The 25,115-nt window shown below is 40.5% G+C and overlaps 1 protein-coding gene across 1 annotated transcript in view; it reads left to right on the top strand.

The window, feature by feature from the left end:
- Positions 1–25,115, top strand: part of stxbp5a (syntaxin binding protein 5a (tomosyn)) — a 95,241-nt gene that overhangs the window by 36,783 nt on the left and 33,343 nt on the right. Inside the window, 5 exon segments of the mRNA XM_044169370.1 lie at positions 2,179–2,260; positions 3,701–3,801; positions 13,203–13,337; positions 21,810–21,873; positions 22,938–23,021. Of these exon segments, the coding sequence (XP_044025305.1) occupies positions 2,179–2,260; positions 3,701–3,801; positions 13,203–13,337; positions 21,810–21,873; positions 22,938–23,021 (466 nt within the window).

Raw genomic sequence — 25,115 nt, 5'->3', positions numbered from 1 at the left:
ATTCATGATTATTGAACTTGTTAGAAAATAGTTGCTTATTTACACATCCAGCGGATACAGAGCAACATTAGTATTCATATGGAGTTGTGTCTGTTTCTGGCCATCTCATGAATGTAAGTCTATTTTCACTCTCTTTTTGCCCTGTTTTAGACTCCATCAAATATCTGTCTCTTTAGGTGCTAAATGCTCCACGATGTTCATCAGGTAGTTGCTAACTTTGTCTGTCTGCCATTTGGTGCTGTTTTTTGAGTTTAGAGAACCAAAACAATCAGCTAAAAGACAATGTAATGCTGCATAGAGCTGAGGGAAACTTGAGTCGGTTGATATTATTTGTGGGTTCATCATTACGAGCGATCCCTTTCACTTACACATAGTGATTTGATCCATTGTTAATATAAAAATATTGATGATAGCTGCTTTAAGTACAGCCTTACCATGCTTTCACATAGCACCTTGTGGTCAAATATAACTATGAATGAAATAGTAGCCACCGAATGGAGATTAATATATTGGACCAAATGATGCAAACTGTGTGTTTGTTTACTAATAAACACCTTGTGTATTCAGTCCAAAAATAATGCACAGGATGAGGTAGAGGCTTTTGGCTGGGGAAAAACAAGGTGTGTGGTGCTTGTTCTGTCGATGTGGTGGCTTTACTCATTTGGATGGTCACAACACACCTCAGGAATGATTACATGCATTACAGCTTAATAAATTACACTGGTGCCTGTCTGGGGGCTGAAGGCACAGTTTGCACTTTGGGAGAGGAAGACTTGATTATTGATGTTTGAATTAGATTTTTAGGTGGGCTCTGCTGGTTCTGCTCTTGCTGTTGCTACCATTGTCACTACCAACATGTGTTGTTGTTTTTCCCTGTTTCCTATGTGTTTTCTATGTAGATGCATGAAAGATCCTCTTATAATGGTCGATTAATCTGTATTCATAAGTCACTGTGTGGTTCAAACTGTGTTTTAGTTGGATACTTCTGCAGGCAATTTATAGTATCAGAAACACACAAACTACCACCCCCCACCCTTATACACACACACACACACACACACACACACACACACACACACACACACACACACACACACAATAATGATGAGCAATAGTGACACCTCTATGTGCCCCCTGTATGAAAAATTGCCAGCCCTCCACCTTAGTGCTTAGAGTCATGGGAAGAATGAATAGATATAATCAGTAAGCTCACCCATTCCCTCTCCACAAGAGGAGAAGCTTGTTATTCTCTGTCAGTCCCTTCTGCTTTCCCTCTTTCTCTCTTCTTTTTCCAGCCTCCATCCTCCCGCCCCTCTCTGCCAGTTTTCTCTCTCCTCTGCATCTTCTATCACAGTTGTCGATCTCTGTTTAACTGTATCCTCGTTCTCCCTCCCTTCCTGCTATTATTATTTTTTCATCTGCTCACGTAATATCCACCTCTTCTGCTGATTCATTTTCTATAAATTTGAATATCTGAACCCCCCCTCCATTTTCTCCCCCTCACTCCTGTTACAGTTTTCTTCCTGCGCTGCAGCACTGCCAATGTTCCCCTGTTTTCTTTTTACTCTATATATCTATATTCCTCGCATACTCCATACCACTATTTCTGTATAACTGCAATCACCTACGTGGTTCAGTATTTCAAAATCATTCAGAACACACAAATTACATATGGGTTTGGTAATTGGCTTCTTAAGTGCCTTTATTAGAAGAAGATATTCTCTTAAAATTAAATACTTCCTGGTAAAACTAAGCCCTATGGTGTATAATTGTGGGCACATAATAAGGTGTTGAATAACTACAATATTTTCAAGAAAGGAATGTGATTCACAGGCATGTAGGGAGTCAGAAAGGCTGGAGCCCTGCAATGTGAAGATCTTTCCTTGTTGTAGGTGATGAATATATTCAAGCTCTGTTAGTAGACCATAAAAATGTCACTGTGGATATTCTATTTTCCTTCTTAGCAGGTAACCAGGTAAAAGATGTCAAGACCTGGTGAAATGACCTTCAAAGCCCGAGACACTGTTCTGGGCTGCCGTACATTAAAAAACAAAAAAAACAAAAACACACCTAATGCACATACAGTGCACACTGGGCTGCCTACACAACCAAAAACTAGTGGTTTGGTGAAACAACCCTTTGGTGGTACTTTACGTTCCTTGACAGACAACCTTTCAGTTTTGGTCGTCCAGGTGTGGAGTGTTACTGCCAGCACGAGAGTGGAGCGGCCGTCATCCAGCTACAGTTTCTCATCAATGAGGTAGGTCAAAAAAATTTGAGAGAAACGTTGGAATCAACACACTGTTTTATTACTCCAGTGAGGCATCTCTACTCACCAGTAAGACCAGTGCTGTCTTACAAAGCCAAAGACAGGTAACTCCATGGGTAATAGCGTTACTGGAAATAAATTATAGCATTATGCTGCACCAATATTTCACTTTAGTTTATAAAAAAGTCCTCTGTGCTGTATGTAATTTAATAAGACTTACAGGCTGATTCATGAATGCTCATCCCTGGTAATCGCATCTCATGCCTTAAAATGTGAAAGTAACTCACCACCCTTATTTGCTTATCTCCTTCCACTCTTTCCATGTTTTTTCTCTTTGAGATGTTCTTGTCCTTATATGCTACTGTAACAAGAGTAGAATCAGTCATTTGACCAAATTCCCCTGGTATCATTAGGGCTGGGTAACAATCCTTAATACTTTTTGAGTGCTTAGTTCTACTGTTTTCATCGCATTGAGTATATTAAACTGTCAAGTATCAAAAGTTGTCACCAAATGTCTGGTCACATTGTTCTTTGTTTACTTCTCCTTTGACCTAATAGAGAAATCAGGAATGTTTGCTAATTTTAGACAATATGTCATGGTCACTTGTGTTAAAATAACACAAAATGGTGATGTCTTGAGAACTTCGGCATATTTCTGTATATAATTTTATATATTCATACACAGTGTATGGGATTTCTTTGATCCAACACACTTGTCAATAAGACTTTCTGGTGCATAAGAACTTTGTCCAATTTGTTACCTGTTGGCAGCAATATTGAAATTGTCAGTTGATTCTCACCAGAGATTTTTAAACAGCCTATAAACCTCTGTCAAAGGAACTACGTTATATAACTTAGTTGTTTGTATTTGTCCTTTTTTAAAATCACAAACACACATCTGTCTATGTCATATTAAGCTACTGCAGGCAGCAAACCTACAGGTCACAGTGAAAAATATTTTGCATTTTGTCAAGTGTCGACTGACAAGCTGAAAACATGCTGTGAGTACTGAGCACCTACAGCACTTTGTGATTCATATGGAAAAAACACGAGTTTGATTTACTTCATATTTATGAGAAATGCAGTATTTCATGCTTAGTCGTGTGTGTTTGCTCTGTGTGTGTGTGTGTGTGACTGTGACTCAGCAGCTCAAACAACCCTTCAGGGAGATAGAAAAGACTTTTATTGCCTCCTACACGCACACATATTCTCATATACATCTTATGAATCTTCATCATTACCTGGGAGAAAGCTGCCTGATTTCAGGGAATGCAGTCTGACTCATGCATGTCATGCTCACAGAGAGAAGTCTATGCAGTCTGTAGATATGTTAATGGCAATTTCTGTAGTTGTAACATACATGTATTTCAATGATGATTCCTGTATGTTAATCTTTGAATATAAAATGAAATGCCCCTTCTGTTATGACAGGGAGCACTGGTGAGTGCTCTGGCTGACGACAGTGTTCACCTGTGGAACCTGAGGCAGAAGAGACCAGCCGTCCTCCACTCCCTCAAGTTCAACAGAGAGAGGTAAGAGGTGCACACAAAACTGCAAATGATTAGAAAGTCGATGTGTCCATCTCGCCACCACTCTCCTCCTCCTCTCTGTTTCTCTCTGTTTCTCCTCTCCCTCCTCAATTAGGCCCTCACACTCGCTCTGGTGCATCATGAACTGTGTCCTTCCGAGCAGGGGCAGTGTCACAGTTTGCTTCCTGTGTGAACTGTTAGTTTTCGCTGACTGTCATACTGTATGCAAACAGACGGCATTTCATTTGGTGTCTGTGCGCCTGCAAAACTGTGCACAGGGCACAGGAGGTGACAGAGAGGCTGATGGTCTCTCTCTCTCTCTCTCTCTCTCTCTCTCTCTCTCTCTCTCTCTCTCTCTGTTTCTTTCTCTGTTGGTCTCTAACTGAACACTCATTATTTGGGTCACTTACTCTTCCTTTGAGGCTTTCCTATCAGTGGGGCACAGGTGTGAAGCTACCCAAACACCTGAAGGTTTACACCAGCAGGTTGTTATGCACACATAACCACACAGAAGCAATTAATACACACAGCTGCACACATGAACACAAATACACGCGCGTACCCACTTTGAGATGGTGAATGTGTAAAATTAAAACTTCTGAGATTCAGATTAATTTGATAATCATTTTGAGAAATACAGTTCACGTTCATCAGACAGAGCCTACTGTATAATGAGGCACAGTTGAGCTATTTTTTGCCTACAGTAGAGGGTTTAGAACACTGACCATATAAGAGCCACATTCCTGATTTGAGTCCACAAACGTTTGTTACATGTCATCCCCCCTCTCTCTACCATTTAATTTCCTGTCATTCCTCTACTATTCACTAGTTGAAGAAGTGTTATTACATGTACTGTAAGACTGATATTTGGCTGACAAGCAAAAAAGCATTGCATTAGTTAGGGTATCGGAAAATCTGATTCAGAAGACAAACTAGAAGTTATGTGTGTTGGGTAAAGGATATTGCTATAAATATTGTTCCTTCTTACATTAAAAATTTCAGCAGCCAATTCTCAAATTGCAAATTTCAGACTGTCCTTAATTCCTGGAAATTTTGCAGATTGCAAAATGTTAATGAAATGAGGAAAAATAGTCTGAAAGAAATTTAATCAGGTTAAAGCCAACAAGTATGCCATAATAGAGAAAAACATGCAAAACAACCAGGATATCATCCTTCCAATTTCTTCTGTCAGATTTTTTCATTAGCAAATGTTGTCTAAGTTCTGAGATACAAAACGAGTGAAGTGCAGAATCACCTCACCTCAAGGAAGTCGGTGTCCACTGTCTCCTCCAATCACAGATGAGGTGATTACCCATCAGAGCCAATCATATCATTGGCCAGTGATCTGTCATTGTGAAAACTGGTGAATGGGTTAAACGTCAGAGCCAATGATCTGAGACAGCGATGATGTGATGGACAGGTGGCCGGCAGCGGTTTTTAGGGCGCGTTGTGTTCTTGTGGAGGCGCTTGACCGCCTCTGACATTTAGTAAGCACCGCTATCCAATGCAACGACCTCAAGACACAGCAACAGAGGGGAGCGGAGTGACTGCATCTCAAGAGACGCCAAGATGGGAAGGAAGAGCTGCAAAGTCACTTGAGACATTTGGAACGGGAACGTTAAACTAAAGCAGTGGGAAGAAGTGGAAGAAGCAGAAGAAGAGGCTTGTGAGGAAGAGTGGTTAAAGAATTTGAGAAAGGGAGAGTAACAGTATTGATTGAAAAGAGAAAAGGAGGGACCGTACATCTCACATTCCCTGTTCTCATCCCATTAAAATTTCAAGAGGACGAATGCTGGCTTTCAGTCCTCATCCATATGTAATGCGTAAGATATGGACATTTAGAAGAGAAAATGCAAATACAGTACTTGAGTGATGAGTGAGACAGTCTTACTAGTTGATCTGAGCATTAGACATCAGTCTGCTGTTCTGCACCTTACAACAATTTCACCTGAGGGCTTTGCTGTCTCACAGACTACCAGTCGCTCTGCTCTGTATACATGTGACAGTGTGGAATCACTCAACTTAATAATAACAAGTTTGCATCTTTTCTATCAGGTTTCTGGTTTCCTCCCGCATCCCAAAGACATACAGCTCAGGTGAACTGGAAACTTAATTGCCTATAAGTGTGAATGTGTTTGTCCACTATATGTGTTAAGTGCAACACACAAGCAGTCAAAGTACAGTAGCAGGGAGGCACTGATCCAGGAAGTGAATGTGATAAAACTGGTAATGTTAATGGGCATCAACCCGTGCGCACCAAGACCCGGCCTTTTTATGGGCTCACATACAAAATAATGGGCGCAGGTGCATAGATGCACGTCACTCATCGTTATGTGTTTTGCTGCGACATACTGGCCATCTATACCTGTCAAGGGTACAGGTATAGATGGATGCATGGAAGTAAATAATAGTAATAACATTTTACATTAAATTTACGTGTGACCAACTCGTACCTCTTGACATGCATGTTACAGGTATAATTTCTTTTAGACTACTGATCTTCTAATTGGCCTGGAACAAGTCATATTTTGTGCTTTTAATACAATTACTTCTAACTGTGTTACGTAATGAATGCAATGGCTTTGCTGATTCAACGTAGCATATATAAAAATCCTACTTGGCAGAAAATGTTTCAGTCTTTACCTCGTTATTCAAGCAGTACATTTGAAATGCTTTATATGAAAGGTAATTGTATCTCACATTGGTATCGAATTATGTTCAAGTGTTTGCAGATCAGTACTCCATTTTCCCTTTCTGTGAACTGATACACAACTCTGCAGTCCTCCATAGCTATTATTATGATAGCTGGCTCAAAGGAGCAGCCTCCGAAGTTAATGGGACCATCAGGGGTTTTGTTGGGCCCATCTTATTTCAACTTTCCTATCACACAGTTTAGCCAAGTGTCTTGCACTCTGATAAGCTTTTAAGATCTCTTCTGGCTCTAAAGGCTACAAATATTTCCCTGCTTTGTTTATTTTTACAAAAGGTGTGCACACCTTTGTTGCTTGGATCAAAGCTTTTTAATATAGTTGTCAAAAGAAATAACATCAGTTTACATTTCCAAATGGCTATTAGAGCATTACACTTTGAAGTGTCATCTGTATGTAAGAATGGCTGTCGAAGTGAAGCCAAGAAAGTGTAGATGGTTTTTAAGACAGCCACGTCACAGGATTGAATCGGACAGATCTGTAAAACCTATAAAAGTCTTAGTCACTCACTGCCACTCTATCCCATCTTCTACTTTTTACCTTTGCTGCTTTGTTTTTCTCTCTGACTGTTTGTTCAGTGCTTGACTTTAGCTTGTCAGGGTATAGAGGACAAGGCAGCCATTTCCTCCGTCAACAAAAGGACAGTCACCCAACCAGAACTGCCACGACAGCCTCCTAACAGGGTGCAACAGAATAAAAAGAAACAGCCTGTCACAAGCCAAATGAAATGCTCATGTTTAAAATACCCCAAATACAGCACTAACCACAGAGATTCATACAAAAAAGGTTTATTATATTGGTATTCACCTGTATTTTAAGAAATAGTTCTAATTTTCGAAAATTTACCAAATGTTTTGTTGCTGTGAGTTAGATGAGAAGCACTTTCATGTCTGTGCATTAACCATTGAGCTAGAGCCTTGAGCCGATTAGCTTAGCCTAGCATAAAGACTCGAAGCAGGGGGAAACATCTAGCCTGGCTCTCTCCAATGTTCAAAAATAAGGCTACCAGCACTTGAAACTTGCTAATTAACACGTTATATGTCACTTATTTAATCTGTACACAAACAAAAATGTAAACAAGACAGTTTTTGGTTTTAGAGGGAGTTATGTAGCACTTCTGTGCAGCTTATCTGCGGATTACTAAAACTAAAACTCTGAGAAGTAACACTGGAAAGTTCCAGCATGTAACTCCAGCTCCAGACTTGGCGCACCAACATAAGAGTAGTAATGATTTTCTCATCTAACTCTCGGTAAAAAAATGATTAAGTGTATTTATTATGTTGAACTATTCAGTTAAAGGATTGGAATTCACTGGGCACAGCTCACAGCATCTTTCTTTATGCCCACTAGCATGGTTATACACAGACACTAAAAAAGAAGTATGGCTAATGTCAATGCAGGCTTGCAAAAATAAAAAGATTATAGTTGGCTCACTGCTGATCTAAAAATCGGGTGTGTTTTCATATATATATATATATATATATATATATATATATATATATATATATATATATATATGCTTCCTGTCATCTGAGGACCCATTCCAGTACTCCAAACAGATCCTTCTCTCCCACCTTCCTTCCTTCTTCTTTCCTTCCTTCCCATGATCAGAATTTGAGTTGAGGGGTGAAAGCAGTGTTGCAGAAAGCCCTCCAGCATCAGCATCCATTCACATCAGATCACAGGCACTAGGAGAGAGGAGAGAAGGGAGGAAAGGAGGAGTTGAGACAGACTGGGCCTCAGCCAGAGAGCAGTGAGTCAGTCTGTGGGTAGGAGTGTGGGGATGGAGGGAGCGCAAAAGAAATCCTGCCGAGTCATTCTGGCGTAGGATGCTCTCATCACCTCCTGGCCTCACAGGAATGCACTGCAGATGTGGATGCTATCCTCAATGCAGGGTGATATGATAGGAGATAATAAGAGGGGGGAGCCAGGGTCACCACACATACACGGACACACAAATGAGACTTGATCTCTTCACAGTTACTCGCTCATTTGTATGGTTTTGAGATTTTTTTTTGTCTATCAGAACAATAACTGTTAACAATAACAATAATTGTTTTGCTTGAATCTCTGCCTCTGGAAGCTGATCAGAGTCACTTAATATTGGAATTGAAATAGCCTGAATCTCAGGTTTGATCCCAGCAGGAGTCACAAGCAGTCTCAAGGTATTTTTGAAAAAGGCACTAAAACCTTAAAATATCTACTTAGTAGTTTGTCAACATTGGTAGTGCATCAATTAAATGACTTAAAATACTTGAAAAAATGTAATTATTCAGCCGATTAGAGTTTACTCTGAGGTATTTGACTGATTCGGGTTGCTACTGGGCTGTTGATCTAGGATTTATTCCCTCCAGAACGTTTTTCTTCCTGTCTCCCTTTTCTCTCCAACTTAACCTTCTAACAAATGCAAATGCATATATTTAAAAACTGCGAAGGTGAACTTCTGCATTGTTTTAATTATGATAAGGCACAGACTTGGATTGATTTTCGCAGGTGTTCTGTATGTGTATAGCGGGGAGAGAGAGAGTGTGTGAAAGTGCTTGAGAGATGTGTTGTAGAGACAATCTATGTTTGTGTGTGTGTGTTTGTGTGTTATCAGATTAGATTCTTCCTAATTGAGACCCTGTGGGTAGATTGGGGTCTCTGGCCTCTCAGATTAGAACATTCATCCAGTCTGGAGCTTTGTCAGATGGATACTGTATGTCATTGACTACTGTTTGATTTGTGTTTTCTTATTTCAACTATGAGCAATTTTTCCAACATCTAAAAGCTATTCAACACTTAATCAACTTTTTTTTTAGTTGTCATCTGCATTGTCTTTGTCCGAATCGCCATTTCCAAAACAATGCACTCTCAATTAATCTAAAACTATTAGAACTACTAGAACTATGTTCTGATCCTTTTAGGCAAGAATATTGGCCAGATAATATAGCAGAGGATTAACAGATGCAGCTTTGATTAATATACAGTATTATATTTTGAAACATGATCATTCCTCATTCTCTTTCTGTCAGAATCTTCCCCTGCCATTTGTGTGCACACCAGCATACTTCTTTAATTAATATGTTTGGATACTTTTTACATTACGTTAAAACTCAGTCAGTGTTATATTATGTGTCCTATTACTGTTTTGCTGCAGCAATGACACACTCATTGTAGGAACCAAATGATATCCTTTTCGTACCACATTATTGTCTAGTGAGCGATTCAGCAGCTAGTGGTCAGTGATTTGCTCAAGGGCATTTAAAAAAAAGTTGTTCAGAAACAGGGACGTATAATTAGATCAAGGCAGTTTAGATCAAAGTGTTCGAACTGGTGTCTTTCTAATGACAGGTACAGATTACTCCATTTGTAGCAATGATCCTCTTTGATAGGAGCATCACATAAAACCATGCATTACAAATGAGGATTTTCTAAAGTACCCCCTCTCCCCAACTCATTTGCAGTGAACCATGCTCTCATACGTCTAGCCCACAGTGCAGTTACCCCCAGAGTTGTGTGTGTGTGTGTGTGGCAGGCGTCTGTCATTTCTGAGGCAATGTGTTTGGCCCTGAGCCTGCAAGCTGGCAGCTGCCTTTGTGTGTCGTGACCACTTGAAGCTGGATATTTCACCAGGAGACACGTGCGTGCACAACAAGTGTGAACACAATGACACACACGTAAGTACACTTGCACAAACAATTGGGTGCATATTTACATGCACACAGACACACATAGCGAAATGGACACATACACACACACTTCTAAACTGCGTGCAAATTTGTATAATTATGCTCCTGACATTGCCTCTCAGTTGGCCCTCTCATGCTGGCTCTCAGAACACTTCAGTTAGCTTGTGTGTGCGCACATACACAGATCAAATATATTTATATACAACATACATTTACATACAGTACATATATAATTACATGAATTCATATCAGTTGCTGAGAAGCATGCACACACACACACACACACAAACACACACACGAGCATGTAGAGGCACAAATACAGAGACAAATATACATTCATGCACAGTGTTTGTATTTTATAAAACCAACACTTTCAGCCCTCATATGCATAGATGAGGCACATCTGTTTGTGCAGATGGAAAAGGACATTAAATCCAGTAGACAATCTGCCTACTAGATATAAGGACGCCACAAGTTGTCATGAAAAGTCATGTAGCTCTTAGTCATCTTGCCTGCTTAAGTGAGTGTGTGCATCCCAATGATCAGCTGTCCATTTTAGTAAGGCAGCTCATACTCTTGCAACCCTGTCTCCTAAAAATTGTGTTCATACACTTTTTGCATCAGCAATTAAATTTTTAAAGACAGTGCTGCCTGGATTATTTTTAATCAACAAACATTTATATTAAAAGTATCTCTCAACGTATTTCATTTGTTTTTCTGACAATATTGTTTTCGGCAACTAAAGCATGATACATGTTTTGTTGTAATCTTAAGGCAACTAAGCTCTTGGTTAAGGTTTGGGCTCTTGGTTACATAATGAAAATGTCAACACTAACTTGAAGACAGGATGGATTGACTTTTTTAATATTTAACCAAAACCAGGACCTCTTGCTAACCTTAACCAAGGGTTTTAATAGCCTAATACTTACAACAGTGGGTGGGTGGCAGAAGATGAATCCCAGTCTCCTGTGTCCTGTGCTTTGTACACCCACCCATCCACCAAACTAGACAACAACAATTTCCTCCCAAATGTATTTAGCAAAGCAAATTAGTAATGTATATAAAAATATTTTGTAGGAGAAAGAATTGCAACAAAAGTCATGTTGCTCTTAATCAGCTTGCATAGTCAGATGAGCCTTAAATGAATGTGTGCAACTCCATTTGATTAAGCTAGGTGAGTGTTATTTTGTGTCTGGCGTTGTGTGTCTCTGTGCACATTTTGGACTGTGTGGATGAGATTTATGTCAAGTAGCCTGATGCCTCTCCTCAAAAAAATATATTCATGTTTTAGAGCAGAGCACTGGGGCAGAGAGGGAATAGTAGGAGCTGCTACTCTTAGTACAACCCTGGAGCAACAGTGTGAGATAGACTTACAGATTGAGAGAGAGGCGATGGGGTTACAGGCTTTCTGAGCATTAAAACACACAGGAAAGACACTCAAAGTCACTGCAAGGTCATGTTTACACAGAATTGTGTTTTCCTGTCTGTTCAGCATAATGCAATTTTTCTGTTTAACCCTTTCTCCAACAAAATACATTTATATACCACTGACGTCCTTTGACAAATATGTGTAGGAGGAAACATAATTCGTGCCCGGAATACAATTAAATTTTTTCCAGTCCAGGGAGTGTCCTGTATCTTAGATCAGGGAAAGATTGCGGCTTTTGGTTAAATACTGAAAAAGTCAACATGTCTCGTCTTGTGCTTCAAGTCAGTGCTGATTTTTTTTCAATATTTAACCATGACAACAATCTTTCCCTAACCATAACCTGGTGCTTTGACTTGCCCTTAACCATAAAAATGTTAATCATGCTTTAGTTGCCAGGAGTGGATATTGTAGGGAACATAAATATGCTGATAGTGAATGTTTTGCAGATACATTCAATTAAAATGTGTCCTTGTTATGTTGATATTTCCGATGTTTATGTCGATAGAAATCATACTTTTTTCCTGCAAAACATATTTGGAAAATATGTTTTGGAAAAAGTAATTGAAGCACGGGGAAAGGGGTTCTCATGCTCTTTCCTGCAATACTGCATAGGGCCTGGTCTTAAATTTAATGCCAGTTTTATTAATTCATATCTTACAAGATAACATTTGATCTGATTACAAGACGAAAACTCATTTTATTTTTTCTCAATGTAATATTTTCTTGACATACTACTGTATATCTACTTAATCCGTCTTTGACAGCAGATATTATATTCAAACTTGTTGTGCAGAGTGATTCCATTGCTAAACATGAGCTGATCTGTCACGAATGCAGGGCAAATACTCCAGTGTATTCTTCTTGTTGGAAATTATGGATAAAGAAGATAGTGCTGTCAAAAGAAATGGATACAACTTTATTTCTCTTCCTATTCGGGTGGCGTGTCCCAGCTGAAGAACCAGGGGCTTTGTCTTAAAGGCCACTGAAGTCCACAGGTGTAGCTCAAACCACCATGCAAAATCAAAAGGATCACTGGAGGAGCTGGACGACCTTGAAATATTAGCAAGCCGGATTACCAAGGTTGTCCATTATTATTCCTCAGACGGATTGGAGGTTGAATCGGCGGATGGATGAAAGAACAAAATGATGAAAAAGGGATGAGAAGATGAATGGATAGCCACCGTTAAGGAGGGAAGGGTTTATAACCTCTCATTAAACTTAAGTCTGATGGATGGATGAAAAGAGGATATGGGGGAGTGATGATGAAAACAGGAGAATTATGGGTGTCTCTTTGCCCTCATGTATCCTGTAGGTCTGGAGAGAAGGAGCTGATTGAATGACTCAAAAATCTCTTTGGTTTGCCACTCTCATCTCAACTGCTTCGACCTGATGGAGTGGTAAATAATCCTCTCAAAGTTTTGCATAATTTGTCTCTCGTTATAATAGGATGTCGAGTGATTTTCGAGAAGCTTCTGTCTCTCGGCTGTCTGCATTTTTCTCCCTGGTTTGTCCACCCTTCCTCTTCCTCCCCCATATCATTCTCTGCTCTTTCTTTGCTACTCTTTCAACTCATGTCTCCTCTCCTTCTCTTCACAGAATAACTTTCTGCCACCTGCCCTTCCAGAGTAAATGGTTGTACATCGGCACAGAACGAGGGAACATCCACATTGTCAACGTGGAGTCCTTTACGCTCTCAGGCTACGTCATCATGTGGAACAAAGCCATTGAACTGTGAGTGTTACTGCCCACTTGTCACCCTCTGATGCTGCCTCCCTCTGCCCTGAGAGTTCCTTGCATGTGCTCTCTTCTTCAAATGCTAAGCAATTTAGCATACTGTATTTGTGCCATATGGAGGGGGTTCTCATCCAAAGGGAATCACCGATACATAGATCAATATTTGAACTCTGTAGGAATCAAACTCGTATCGCCAGCACTGCAATGCTGATCTCAGGGTCTATTGACTCACCTTGCAGCACTTAAGTAAGGTGAGGGATGCTGTGTAATCAGCATTTTACCTTTCAAAAGGTTATTGTAGTTTAAAAGTAATGAGATAAGCAAGAATCATTAGTCACTCTATCATTTCCAGGCACAGTATCGGACTCCAGGTAGTGAGCGACCTGTCTCTTTGCTGTTTCAATGGATCTGTCTACTTGACAGGCTCCATTTTGGTTCCCTGCTGTAGAGACTTAAATTATTCACTGGAGCGTTTTGCTTCACGCTTTCCCCTCATCCCCTTCTGTGCATGTGTGTGTGTGTGTGTGTGCGGAGAGAGGGGAGAGAGGAGGAGGGAGGGAGGCAGTGGAACAGGTGTCTGCTGAGATCAGTGTATGGTACACACAGACGTCTCGTCTCGTCGACAGGGCTGCAGGGAAGAAGAGGCGAGAGTGAGTGGTGGGAGAGAGGGGAGGAGGGAGAGTGTATGACAGAGGAGACAGGAGTGGAATGGATGAGACAGGGCTTTTGCCTGGGGAAAAGGACATGCAGGGAGGAAGAGTTATGGAGGAGAGGAATGGAGTGGTGACAGAGGGATAAATACAGGTAACAGAGGGCAGAGCAGAACATGGTCCAGAAGAGAGGAGTCAAGCAGATAAGTGAGGATAGAGGTAGATGGAAAAGATTTCCAATTAAAGAAAAAAGGGCAGAAGAGGAAGGTAAGGAGTGATAATGATGAGATAGAGGGTAGATGTGGATGATAAGATAGAGAGGTAGATACTTCTTGACTAAAGGACAAGCAATAACGTCCACTTTTCTTTGCTTAACTCAATTCTCCTCTTTTTCTCCTTCACCTTTACAGTACCTATTGCTACCTATTGCTCCTTTTCACCTTGTGTCACCTAGATGCCAATGGCCATCCACACATTATTTCAACGCTGTTCCTGTGGTCATGAAAAAGTGCTTTCTATGAGTTCTTTTCTAAAAGTTAATACATCTCTGGAATGTTAGATATAGTTCGCCATTTTCACCATTATTGTGTAAGAATATCTGCTGCATGTACAGTAAGTGGGAATAATAATTCAATCAACATACAGTTCTTAAAATAATGGACTGCATTTATGTAGCCTGTAATTCACCCTTTCTCACACAAATTCTGCAGCAAGTAACTGTGCAAGGCACTGGCCTTAACCATCGGGAACATTTTGGGGTTAAGAATCTTGGTCATGTGGATGGGAGAAGCCGAGGATCTAACCCCCAACCCTGTGATTAGGGGATATCCCGCTCTACGTCACATTTTCCACAGCCGCTGCGAAAAATGTGACGTGAAAACATCCCTAAAAGAGAATTAGTTTTTTATAAAAACTACCATTTCAGCTGTAAGGATCTGTACCCCCATGGTGCTTAAATACAAAATTTCAAAAATCTTTGACATATCTAAGACAGACACAAAAACAAAATTCCTTATATTTAGAGTTAAGTCACAGCAAATGCACACATTTGGAATCAAGTGAAATATTCAGAAAATATTAAATTATGTTTTAACTTGTCTATTTTCTGGTTTGATGACAAATGCTTTTTGACTACATGAACCATAACCTCTGGCGGGACGTTGCTAAAAGGGAGCTTAGTCCTTTCCAAAACACTGTAGTTTATATTAGAATTAGAAATAGAACCTTATGCCACTTTCATATCACACAAAAGGTCACACAGCCTGTAAGTGGAATTTTAAATGGCAAAACATCCCATTCTCCACATCACAAATTGCAGAAGCAGTAAACATTACAGCAAATTCACCACCATGTTGCTAGTCCAAGATAATAAAAATCTATCTCTTTTATATTTGCAATGATACAATGACATGTACATACAAATTACAAGTGACATACAGTATAAAATAGTTTGTAATATTCTTGAACCATATTGACCTGCATGACTTGCATATGTACTCCTCCCCTTGCTCGTGTTCCTACTCTTTCCTGATATCTTATAGGTATATACTGTACATTTCCCCTGCACTCATCATCACCTCACTTAACATAATGCTCTGCAACAGCTTTGTTAAGCCACAAAACATTCTTTGACATGTTGCTGTTTGCATCCAAACTGTAGCCCTGTGCGATTAGTTTGAGGAAATGAGGTTTCCATATCTTTTGGTTCAGGCCTCAATCACTCACACAGCCATTCTGTGGGATACTTAGTCTTAAAGATAGCAGCAGTGCCAGGAATCAATTCTCAAATTTGTTACAGATACTCTGTAACAAGATGCTCAGTTTGCATAGCTGTTTGAATGTATGAGTGTGTGTCTGTGGTTTGCTTTGATGCAGATCAGAGAGGTGGGAGGTGATTCTCTTGTTCTCGCTCCTTGTGTCTCCCTGCCAGCTGTGGGGTTGATAGGGTTGCAGACCAGATACAAAATCCTCTGTTCCTCTCCCATTGTTCTCTTCTGATGCTGTCATCAGACAGAAGATAGCACTTGATCTAAATGAACTGGAATTAGTGCTGTAATGATTAGTCGAGTGACAGAAAATGTAGTGACAAAAATGTTTTACTATAGATTAATTGCTTAAGTCATTTATCAAGCAAAAATGCCAGACGATTGCTGGTTGCAGTTTCACAAATGAGAGGATTTACTGCTTTTCTCTGTTTTTATATAATCATAAATTGATTATCTTTAGGCTTTGAACTTTTAGTGGGACAAAATAATAAGCAATTTGAAGATGTCACCTTGGGCTCTGGGAAACTGTGTTGGGCATTTTTCACAATTTTGAAGACATTTTATGGACTAAACAAAATGTTGATGGACTTGCGTACTTGAATTTCACACTAGGTCAGTATCCTTAGCAGAACACTACTATAGGAATTGTCTACGTCATCATTATTGTCACTATCATAACCCGACCCTTGGGCCATGACAAAACCGGGAAACGGACACGTAAATGAGTGTTGCAGGTGCTAGAATCTTATGGAGCACTATACATGGGTGCTCTAGATCTGGTTGGCCACTGCAATCAGGCTCCTCTGGCACTTTAAAGACAACATAAGTAAATACAGTAACTGGCACAACACACTCACACTCATACACACACACACTCATACACACACACACACACACACACACACACACACACACACACACACACACACACACTCCAGCAGATTAGACAGAGGCCGTCATCATCTACTGTACATGCAGTGCTATTGAAAGCAATATTAAAGATTTTATCAAGCCCTGCCCTCTACACCTCTGTTCTATTGTGATTGCTGTAATGAGACTAGGGTATGTTGTGTACTGGGGTCATCATCCCTTGGGCCCTGCTGTTTGGAGACAAGCTGCAGTAGCTGTGCCAGTGGCCCCAGGCCTGGCCTGGCCCAGTGCTCTGTGTGTTTGTATGACTCATGCCTCTGTTCCCAAGCTACTGTACTGGAAAGACTATTAAACACATATCCTACAGTACATAACCAACGGCATGGCACTATAGTTCAGTCAGTGCTACAGGCGTTAAGGACATTGCAGTAAGGCCACATGTGACTCTGTGTTTATTCACATGCATAATTTGTCTGCATGTATGCACTGTATATACAAGAATGTTTATATATTTGTACCTGGCAGCGTCTGTGTGTGTGTGTGTGTGTGTGTGTGTGTGTGTGTGTGTGTGTGTGTGTGTGTGTTTGATTTGATTCAGCTAGATGGTCACTGGCTACAGAGAGCTGGGGAGAAGTGGTAAAATGTTAACAGCTTACTATGACACATAGTTCACGTGAACAGCTTGAGGCCTATTCTGTCCCGTCCTCTTTAATGTTCTCCTACTCTCCCACTCAGGACCCTGAAGCTATTGTAAATACTTGTTTGAATTTTTCATGCCTCTATGTATGTTTCTCAGTACTGCGTATTTATGCATGTATGAGGTCCTCAGCTGGTACCACAGTGTACTACTAGAGAAGCATCACAGCCTCCAGTATCCTCAAAACCATTTACAGTGGTTCCAGGACCCCAGGCTCCAGGTGGAGGCCCTAAGTACAGTGACCTTTCCTGGGTGCAACGACCTTCCGACATCCCATGCACTTAGAGATGGAAATTACAAATCACTTTGCTGATTCAAATAATTTTGTTCAGTATAGTAGCCTACAAATATTTGGAGTCACTTACTGTTTAGTTTGCACATCAGTAAGCAATGTCATTATTCATAAGGTGCTGCTTCTGACTGTCTTCACTTGAATAAGTTCAGTCTGTTGTTTGTTTAAACTGTTTCATACAGTTCAATACAAAACTAAACCTATATAAGCACTGTTTATGTAGGTAAATGTCTCATAAAACACTTAAAGGACTACTTCAACATTTTGGGAAATACCCTTATTTGCTTTCTTGCCGAGCAATATCAATCTCATATCTGTCTGTTACATATAAAGCTACTGTACAGCCAGGAGACAGCTGGCTTATCTTAGCAGAGAGACAGGAAGCAGGGGAAAACAGCTAGTCTGGCTCTGTCCAAAGCCCACCAGCACCTCTAAATCTCACTAACATGTTATTTATTGTTTCTTCAGTCAAACCAAAAGTGTAAAAACAACATTTTGCAGTTTTACAGGGGGTTATATGATTAAACTCTGGGGTTATGGGTGACTTATGACAGAGCAAAGCTAGCTGGTTCCCCCTGTTTCAAATCGTCATGCTCAGCTAAGCTAATCGGCAGCTAGCTGTAGCTTCATATTTAACAGACAGATGTGAGAGTCGATATACTCATCCAACTCTCACCAAGAAAGGGAATTAGCGTATTTTTCCAAAATGTTGAACTAGTCTTTTAACTGCAACAGAGTCATCACATAATGGTTGTTTCTGTTTGCTTTTGCTGTCTTTCAGCAAGCTTTTAACCAGGAAGCAGCATAAAGTATCACGGCTGAGCTGACAATGGCACTGTCAGTCAACAGCAAGAGGGGAGCTAATGCAAAAAGCTACTGTTTTGGTCAGTTTTGAGGATTTATATTTAAGTTTTGTCATTCATGTACTGAATCCCTCTGCATGTACTTGAATAGGAGGATCAGTATGGCTGGGCCAGCACTTAAATCTGGAACATGTTTTTTTATGCTGGAACGACCATACATAGATATGGTATGATTACATGAAAAATCATACATAACATGACAAATTAGTCTCAAATATGAACAACTTTACATAAGCTCCTACGCATTAACTCACACACACTCACAGTCTACCGAGATGGCATGAGGATGCATATGGTATAGGCGTGCTGCAAACGGGCTGTTCAAGCCATGTTGCCGCGGAGACACTGTCATGGTGACTGCACTTCTGCTGCCTCAGAGTGTGTCACCCGTGGTGACACCAGATGTTCAGGACTTCACTGTGCATGTGTGAGTCAGTGTACATGTTTGTCTGTGTATGTAGTTAAGCCCTCGAATAGGAATGCTGAAATAATACCGGTGCTTTTATTCATACATGCTTAATATCAGAAATCATACCTTTTTTTTAAATTCACATATTGTTCATTTTGTGTGTGTGTGTGTGTGTGTGTGTGTGTGTAGGAGGACATGTGGGTGTGCCTGCACTGAGGAGATGTTTCCAAATTCAACGAGGTGTTACCCTTCCTATTGCTTAAACATCCCCCCTGCCTTATCTACACACCCACCGACAGTTGCTCTATGGTGGGTGTGTGTACGCTCAGGTCTTTGTGTGTGTGTTTGCAACACGTACGCACAGCAATGGTCCATTTTCTTTAATGTACTGAAGGCATCACTGGGTGGGATGCATATTTGATATACAGAGAAGGATTTGGTGCAATAAAGGTTTACAACAGATAACTGTTTGAACTGAAGGTGCCAAGGGGTGAAGATTTTCAAGATTTGATGATGTACCGAACAAGCATTATATTTGCATTTAGTTTAACTCTAGTAGTCACATTTGTGTGTGTGTGTGTACTTGTACTTGCTACATAGTGACAACTGAAACACATTTTTTACCTACAGAGTGAGGACATTTTTGGAAAGTGAGGACATTTTGGCCAGTCTTCACAACTTCAAAGGGCTGTTTGAAGGTTAAGACTTGGTTAGGGTGAGGGTAAGGTTTAGGGTTAGGCATTTAGTTGGGCTAGGGAATGCATTATGTCAATGATGGTACTCACAAAGATAGAAGTACAAGGACGTGTGTGTGTGTGTGTGTGTGTGTGTGTGTGTGTGTGTGTGTGTGTGTGTGTGTGTGTGTGTGTGTGTGTGTGTGTGTGTGTGAAAGACCTTGAATCAGTAGCTGAAAGACAAGTGATGCCCATAACTGTGAATGATGCAATGAGAATAATGGCATGCTCACAGCCAAACAAGCATGCGTAGAAACAAATACAGTAGTATGCATGCACACTACAGCATCTATCTGTATGAACATGCAAAAGCTATCAGAGACACACATACACATACCCAAATGTTCTTGTCCCCGAAGAGCTTTTTTACTCTGTATGCAAAGCGCAGTCATTAGCAGTACACAGGCAGGAATGTGTTGTTACAGGAGCGTTTTGAAGTAGTTAAGCAGGCATTGTTTGTGTGCGTGTGGGTGGGTTTGTGTGTTTGTGGCAGAGTATGGATGATTTTTGGGAGCCTGTCTATACTCTGCCCATCCTGCCTCTGTTGCCATGGTGATTCCTTTATCTACAAACCTGAACATGTATTTGTGGACTTTGTGAATGTGTTCATGTCAGATTTATTTACTGTATAACAACAGGTTTTTAACAAAACAGATTTGTCACAGGGGAACATTGTGCATAAAATCCTAAAACAAGGGGAAAGAAACCACGCAGGACAGGAGGGCGAAGTTGCATTTTGTAATTCTGCAAGAGGGTAATTGTTTGTTATGGATGTAGGTTTTTACAAACGGGGTGGGTGTTAAGATGTGTCTTAATTGTGCCGACATGCAAATGTGTGTGTGTGTGTGTGTGTGTGTACATGTGCGTGCTGCTGTGGATGGCTGTTAGCTGAGAGACAGGCAGTGAAGGGGGATTAGATAAATCAACAGCTCCAGCTGCAGCAGAGCTTAGGTAATAAGGCTCCAGCACAAACAGGCTAAATATAGAGTCAACTGACTGACTGCCTGCCTGCCCACTAACTGCTACCTTCTAATACACACACACGCATGTGTGAGCGCACACACGCACACACACATTTCTGTAGCTGCTTCCTTTCCTTGGCCCTTTGCTTATAATCATATATTCATTCAATCCAAAACATGTATTTTGATTGGAATATATACAATGTTTTTAGAGTTGCAACGGTATGAGATTTTCACGGTACAATAACCATCTCAGAAAATTTCACGGTATCACGGTATTATTATTATTATTATTAGCAGTTACAGTGTCCCTTAAAGGAATGAAAGGGTTTTTTTGGTTGAACAATTGCTTTATTATAATTTCACAAAATAATAAGTAAAAAGTTTCCCTTTTGAAAATAAATAAAAAGATGCGCAGGTGAGATTCTCTGTCCGGTTGCATTTTTTTTTTCAATACAGTAGATAAGCAAATGTACATGGTATGATAACCGTCAATTTTCATGCCATGGTATATTGCTGCAACCCTACAGTTTTTATACTGTATATTATCATCAGCATGTCCTGTCCTTCACTGTCAGGTTTTATGAATAAACAACTCATTGCCTCCTTTTGCGTTACTTATGTTGCAGCTCCTTCCTCTTCCTCTCCTTGTCAGGCATCCCTGCCCTTGCTCCCTGGTATTGGGGTTATGTTTCAGGCTCTAACAGTCACTCTTTTTCAGCTGTGACCTTCCCTGGCGCTCCTCAGCCCACATCATCTCTTTAAGGCAGGGCAGGTTAGGTAAATGCTGCAGCCACGTGGCACACAGAGATAGGAGATTTGACATAAGGCTGTCTGGAGGGTGAAGCACAGACAGGAGGGGGAGAGGAGGGGGCAGCCGAGCATTTTGTGCCGTCTTCTCCGCTGACATGCAAATGGACACGCGTGCAGGCACATACACATACACATAGCCATTGGGAGCTGCCTGGCCTGACAGAGCCATCCATCACAACCTTAAGTGAGCTTATGTCTTTGAACAGCCTTTTAGAAACCTTGGAGTGATTGGCAGCTCTGTCCTCCCTAGTGGACCTCTTCCACAGGTTCAGAGACACTTGCTTCCCACCTTAACCCTCTCCATATATCACTATGAACTGTACATCTATGGCCTTTTTTGATTCTAAGTACTGTATCACAGCTAAAAGAGAAAAACACTCCCTATATGTTTCTGTCTTTGTCTCTCTTATAAGGTCCTCCAAGGCTCACCCTGGACCAGTTGTCCACATAAGTGACAACCCCATGGATGAGGGAAAGGTAAAAAACTAATTTTTGTTTCTCCACACAAACATGCAAATACACACAAACTCAAAAAATACACATTTGCTGTTTTTAATAATGTATGTCATTCTCTCCTATACCAATCAGACACAGCAAATCCAACAGTATCACATTGCACACCATCACTGTGGTTTCAAAAGCATTTAGTTTCAGATAAGACCTCATAAATGGCAAGGTGTTGTTTCTTTGGTGACAATTAGGTGTTTGATGTTTTTTTTTGTGTTATGTCACTTGATAATTCAATGATTGCAATCAGCAAGTGTAAGCAAAATGTATGATTCTCCATCCAGTTGATATTTAGACCCACTTTAAACATAAAAGTGAACTCAATAAAAATGGTAGTAAAGTAGTCTAAACAGTCTGAACTACAGTAACGAATTACAGATCATTCTTACCAGTATCTATTACTCACAGCTGCTTGTAGACCGTATGAAGGCCTTGACTTGGAGAAGCTGGATTGCTCTCTCTCTACACATGCACCACTGTGATTTGCTTAGCTTTTTAAACAATATGAGATAAGTAATGTGACTGACTGAGAAGACAATGATTATTCAACACACCCTCTCATATATATTCCATTTTACCTAACTTTTTTTTTACACAGAACATGCTGTGTGTATATGATCACAAATAAAACTGTACATGAATACAGCCCTTATTGTCCCAACACACACAATGTAGGGTAATTTCAATTGCACAGTTAAAACAGGGCCCGTTGATCTGCTTTAGTGACACTTTTTACATTTTTTTTTTTTTTTGAGTTTAGGTGTTTCTATAAATAAGTCTTTAGAATCAAAAAAAGGCTTATACTTTATGTTCTAAAAAAACTTTGTGCATTTTCTGTTATCATCTCTTGTGAACCAGGGTGGGCAGGTTTCTTCCTCAGCCCCTGTAGTCTGCTTACACCTGACTTCCTTTCATGCTGCGCGAGAATGTCAAATGTATTACTTCTTTTTCAACCCATCATGGGGTCTATTCTATCTCCTCTCTGTCATCTCCCCTACCTATCTCACTGACTGCCTGTCGCTCTTCCTCTCCAGCTTATAATTGGATTTGAGTCTGGGATTGTGGTCCTGTGGGATCTGAAATCAAAGAAGGCCGACTATCGCTACACTTACGATGAGGTAGGCAAATCTCCCCTATTTCCTTTCTTCTCTAACAGCTTTCAATCATTCCTCCCACTTCTGATCTACAGAGTATCTTGTAATACAGGAACTGAGAATTAAATCACATATTCATGAACTGAACTTGAATTTATTCCTAGAACAAACTTAGAATTTACTACAGCTTACAAGGCTTGTGAGTTGAGAATGTGTATGCACATCCCACACACACATACTGTACACAGATACACACCTCAGAGTGTTAGTCTCCTCTCCCATGTACTGTTGATGGTCCAAAACGAGAGTCCTGACTGGAAAGGAATAGGACTTTCTACTTCCTGTTTCATCTCAGCCAGATAGAGGGGGACAAGTCTGTCTCCATAGGAAATAGTAGAAACAGCTTTAATGTGCTGTTTAATTAAGATGAAGCTAAAGTTTGGTTTGCCAGAGGAGAGTTTTACAGCTAATTCTAACTGGACTCTTTGTGCTATCCAGCTACGAAAAGAATGAAGACGTTCATCAAAGTAATTCCACCAAAGAAAAGGTCGACATTTTTGGAAATACACTTATTTGCTTTCCTGCCGAGAGCTAGATGACTGATACCACTCTGATGTCTGTACACTAAATATGAAACTACAGCCAGTAGCAGCTAACTTAGCTTAGCACAAATACTGGAAACAAGTAGAGACACCTAGCCTTGCTCTGTCCAAAGGTAACAAAATCCACCCACCAGCGGATGTCTCTTTGGCTAGTGCTGCAGTCACAACTAAAGAAAATATGTTTTTCACATGAGTAGTGCCATTTACAAAGAACAGTTTGTGAAATGCATGTTTTAACAATGCCATGATTTATGCAGTAGAGTGCCATGTGTTCATGTCTCCAGAGTGAGGTTGCAAGGTTGCACAGTGATTGTGCTTGCATATTACAGTTGTAAAAAGGGCAACATTTTGTAAAAGGTCCACTTTTTCAAAGCACTGAGTCATGTGGCTTTATTGGCTTCCCCAGAGGCAATAGTCTGTGTCTATAAATAAAAGAACAATAAAAAAGAGACACAGTGTCAGAGCTGCTTAGATCCCCTCTGGACTTGGCATGTGTCAAACCTAGACTGTCTGTTATCTCTTACCTGATTGGTTTATATGCAAAACATTATTTCCACTTATGTAGTTGCTGTATTTGAATTGTTTTTATGATCTATTATAGATGTGATAAAAAAATGTGTGACAGCCTGTGTTGTTTTTGGTGCAGGTTTTGGTAATCGGATATTCAGAATATCTTCTATAATTTACGTTTACTTTATGTATTTCTGCTTGATCCCAGCACAGTCTGATCTCCCACAGTCCATGCTCTAGAGTCTTAGTGGGAACTGATTATGACTATGAATAGGAGATCTCACTCATAAACTTTTCATTGAAGTTTAAGCCGACTGTATGGTTGTGGACATACACACACACACACACACACACACACACACACACACGGTCATACAGTGGTGTCCGTAGTGCTAGACACAGAGCCAAACCGGCTGTTAAAGATAATGCGATTACTGTAACGCTCATGCTGGTGCTCACCTCATTGGCGCTATGTTGCTGTAAGCACGCTGAGATAACAAGAGTCACAGAGGACTACATAGACACAAAAATGAGAGTGGATTTTGTATGTTCAGTATGTGCGGATCTGTTTCTCTGTCTTTGCCTTTGCTCTGTCTCCCTCTCTCAGATAAGCTAATATCCTCCTGCTGCTCCTAGGGCATTACAATTTCTAGTATTGAATCTCCCAAGGGAACTCATCTCTTCTCCCCAAACCCCTACAGTCACACCTCTCCAGAGACTGGGGGTTGAGTGTGTAGGGGGAGGGAGGGTGGCTACTGCTCCTCATTTTGCTCACCATGATTTACACTGACGAAGCGAAAGAGCCTGCAATACACGACACTTTCCTCTCTTTTGGAATGTCTTGAGGTTATTCTCCTGGCTGATACATCCAAATGCTTTAAGGTTTAATTTGGCCTCAGAGCAGCCTTCAAGGGCATTGAAGACAATCCTTGTGTTCTGCTGTGCCGCATCACAAGTTAACTGTGGTTATGATTGTGCCCTGACTTTTCTAAAAGTACTGTTGTGG

The sequence above is a fragment of the Siniperca chuatsi genome, linkage group LG16, assembly GCF_020085105.1.
Source record: "Siniperca chuatsi isolate FFG_IHB_CAS linkage group LG16, ASM2008510v1, whole genome shotgun sequence".
NCBI lineage: Eukaryota > Metazoa > Chordata > Actinopteri > Centrarchiformes > Sinipercidae > Siniperca > Siniperca chuatsi.
This window is presented reverse-complemented; position numbering and strand designations above follow the sequence as displayed.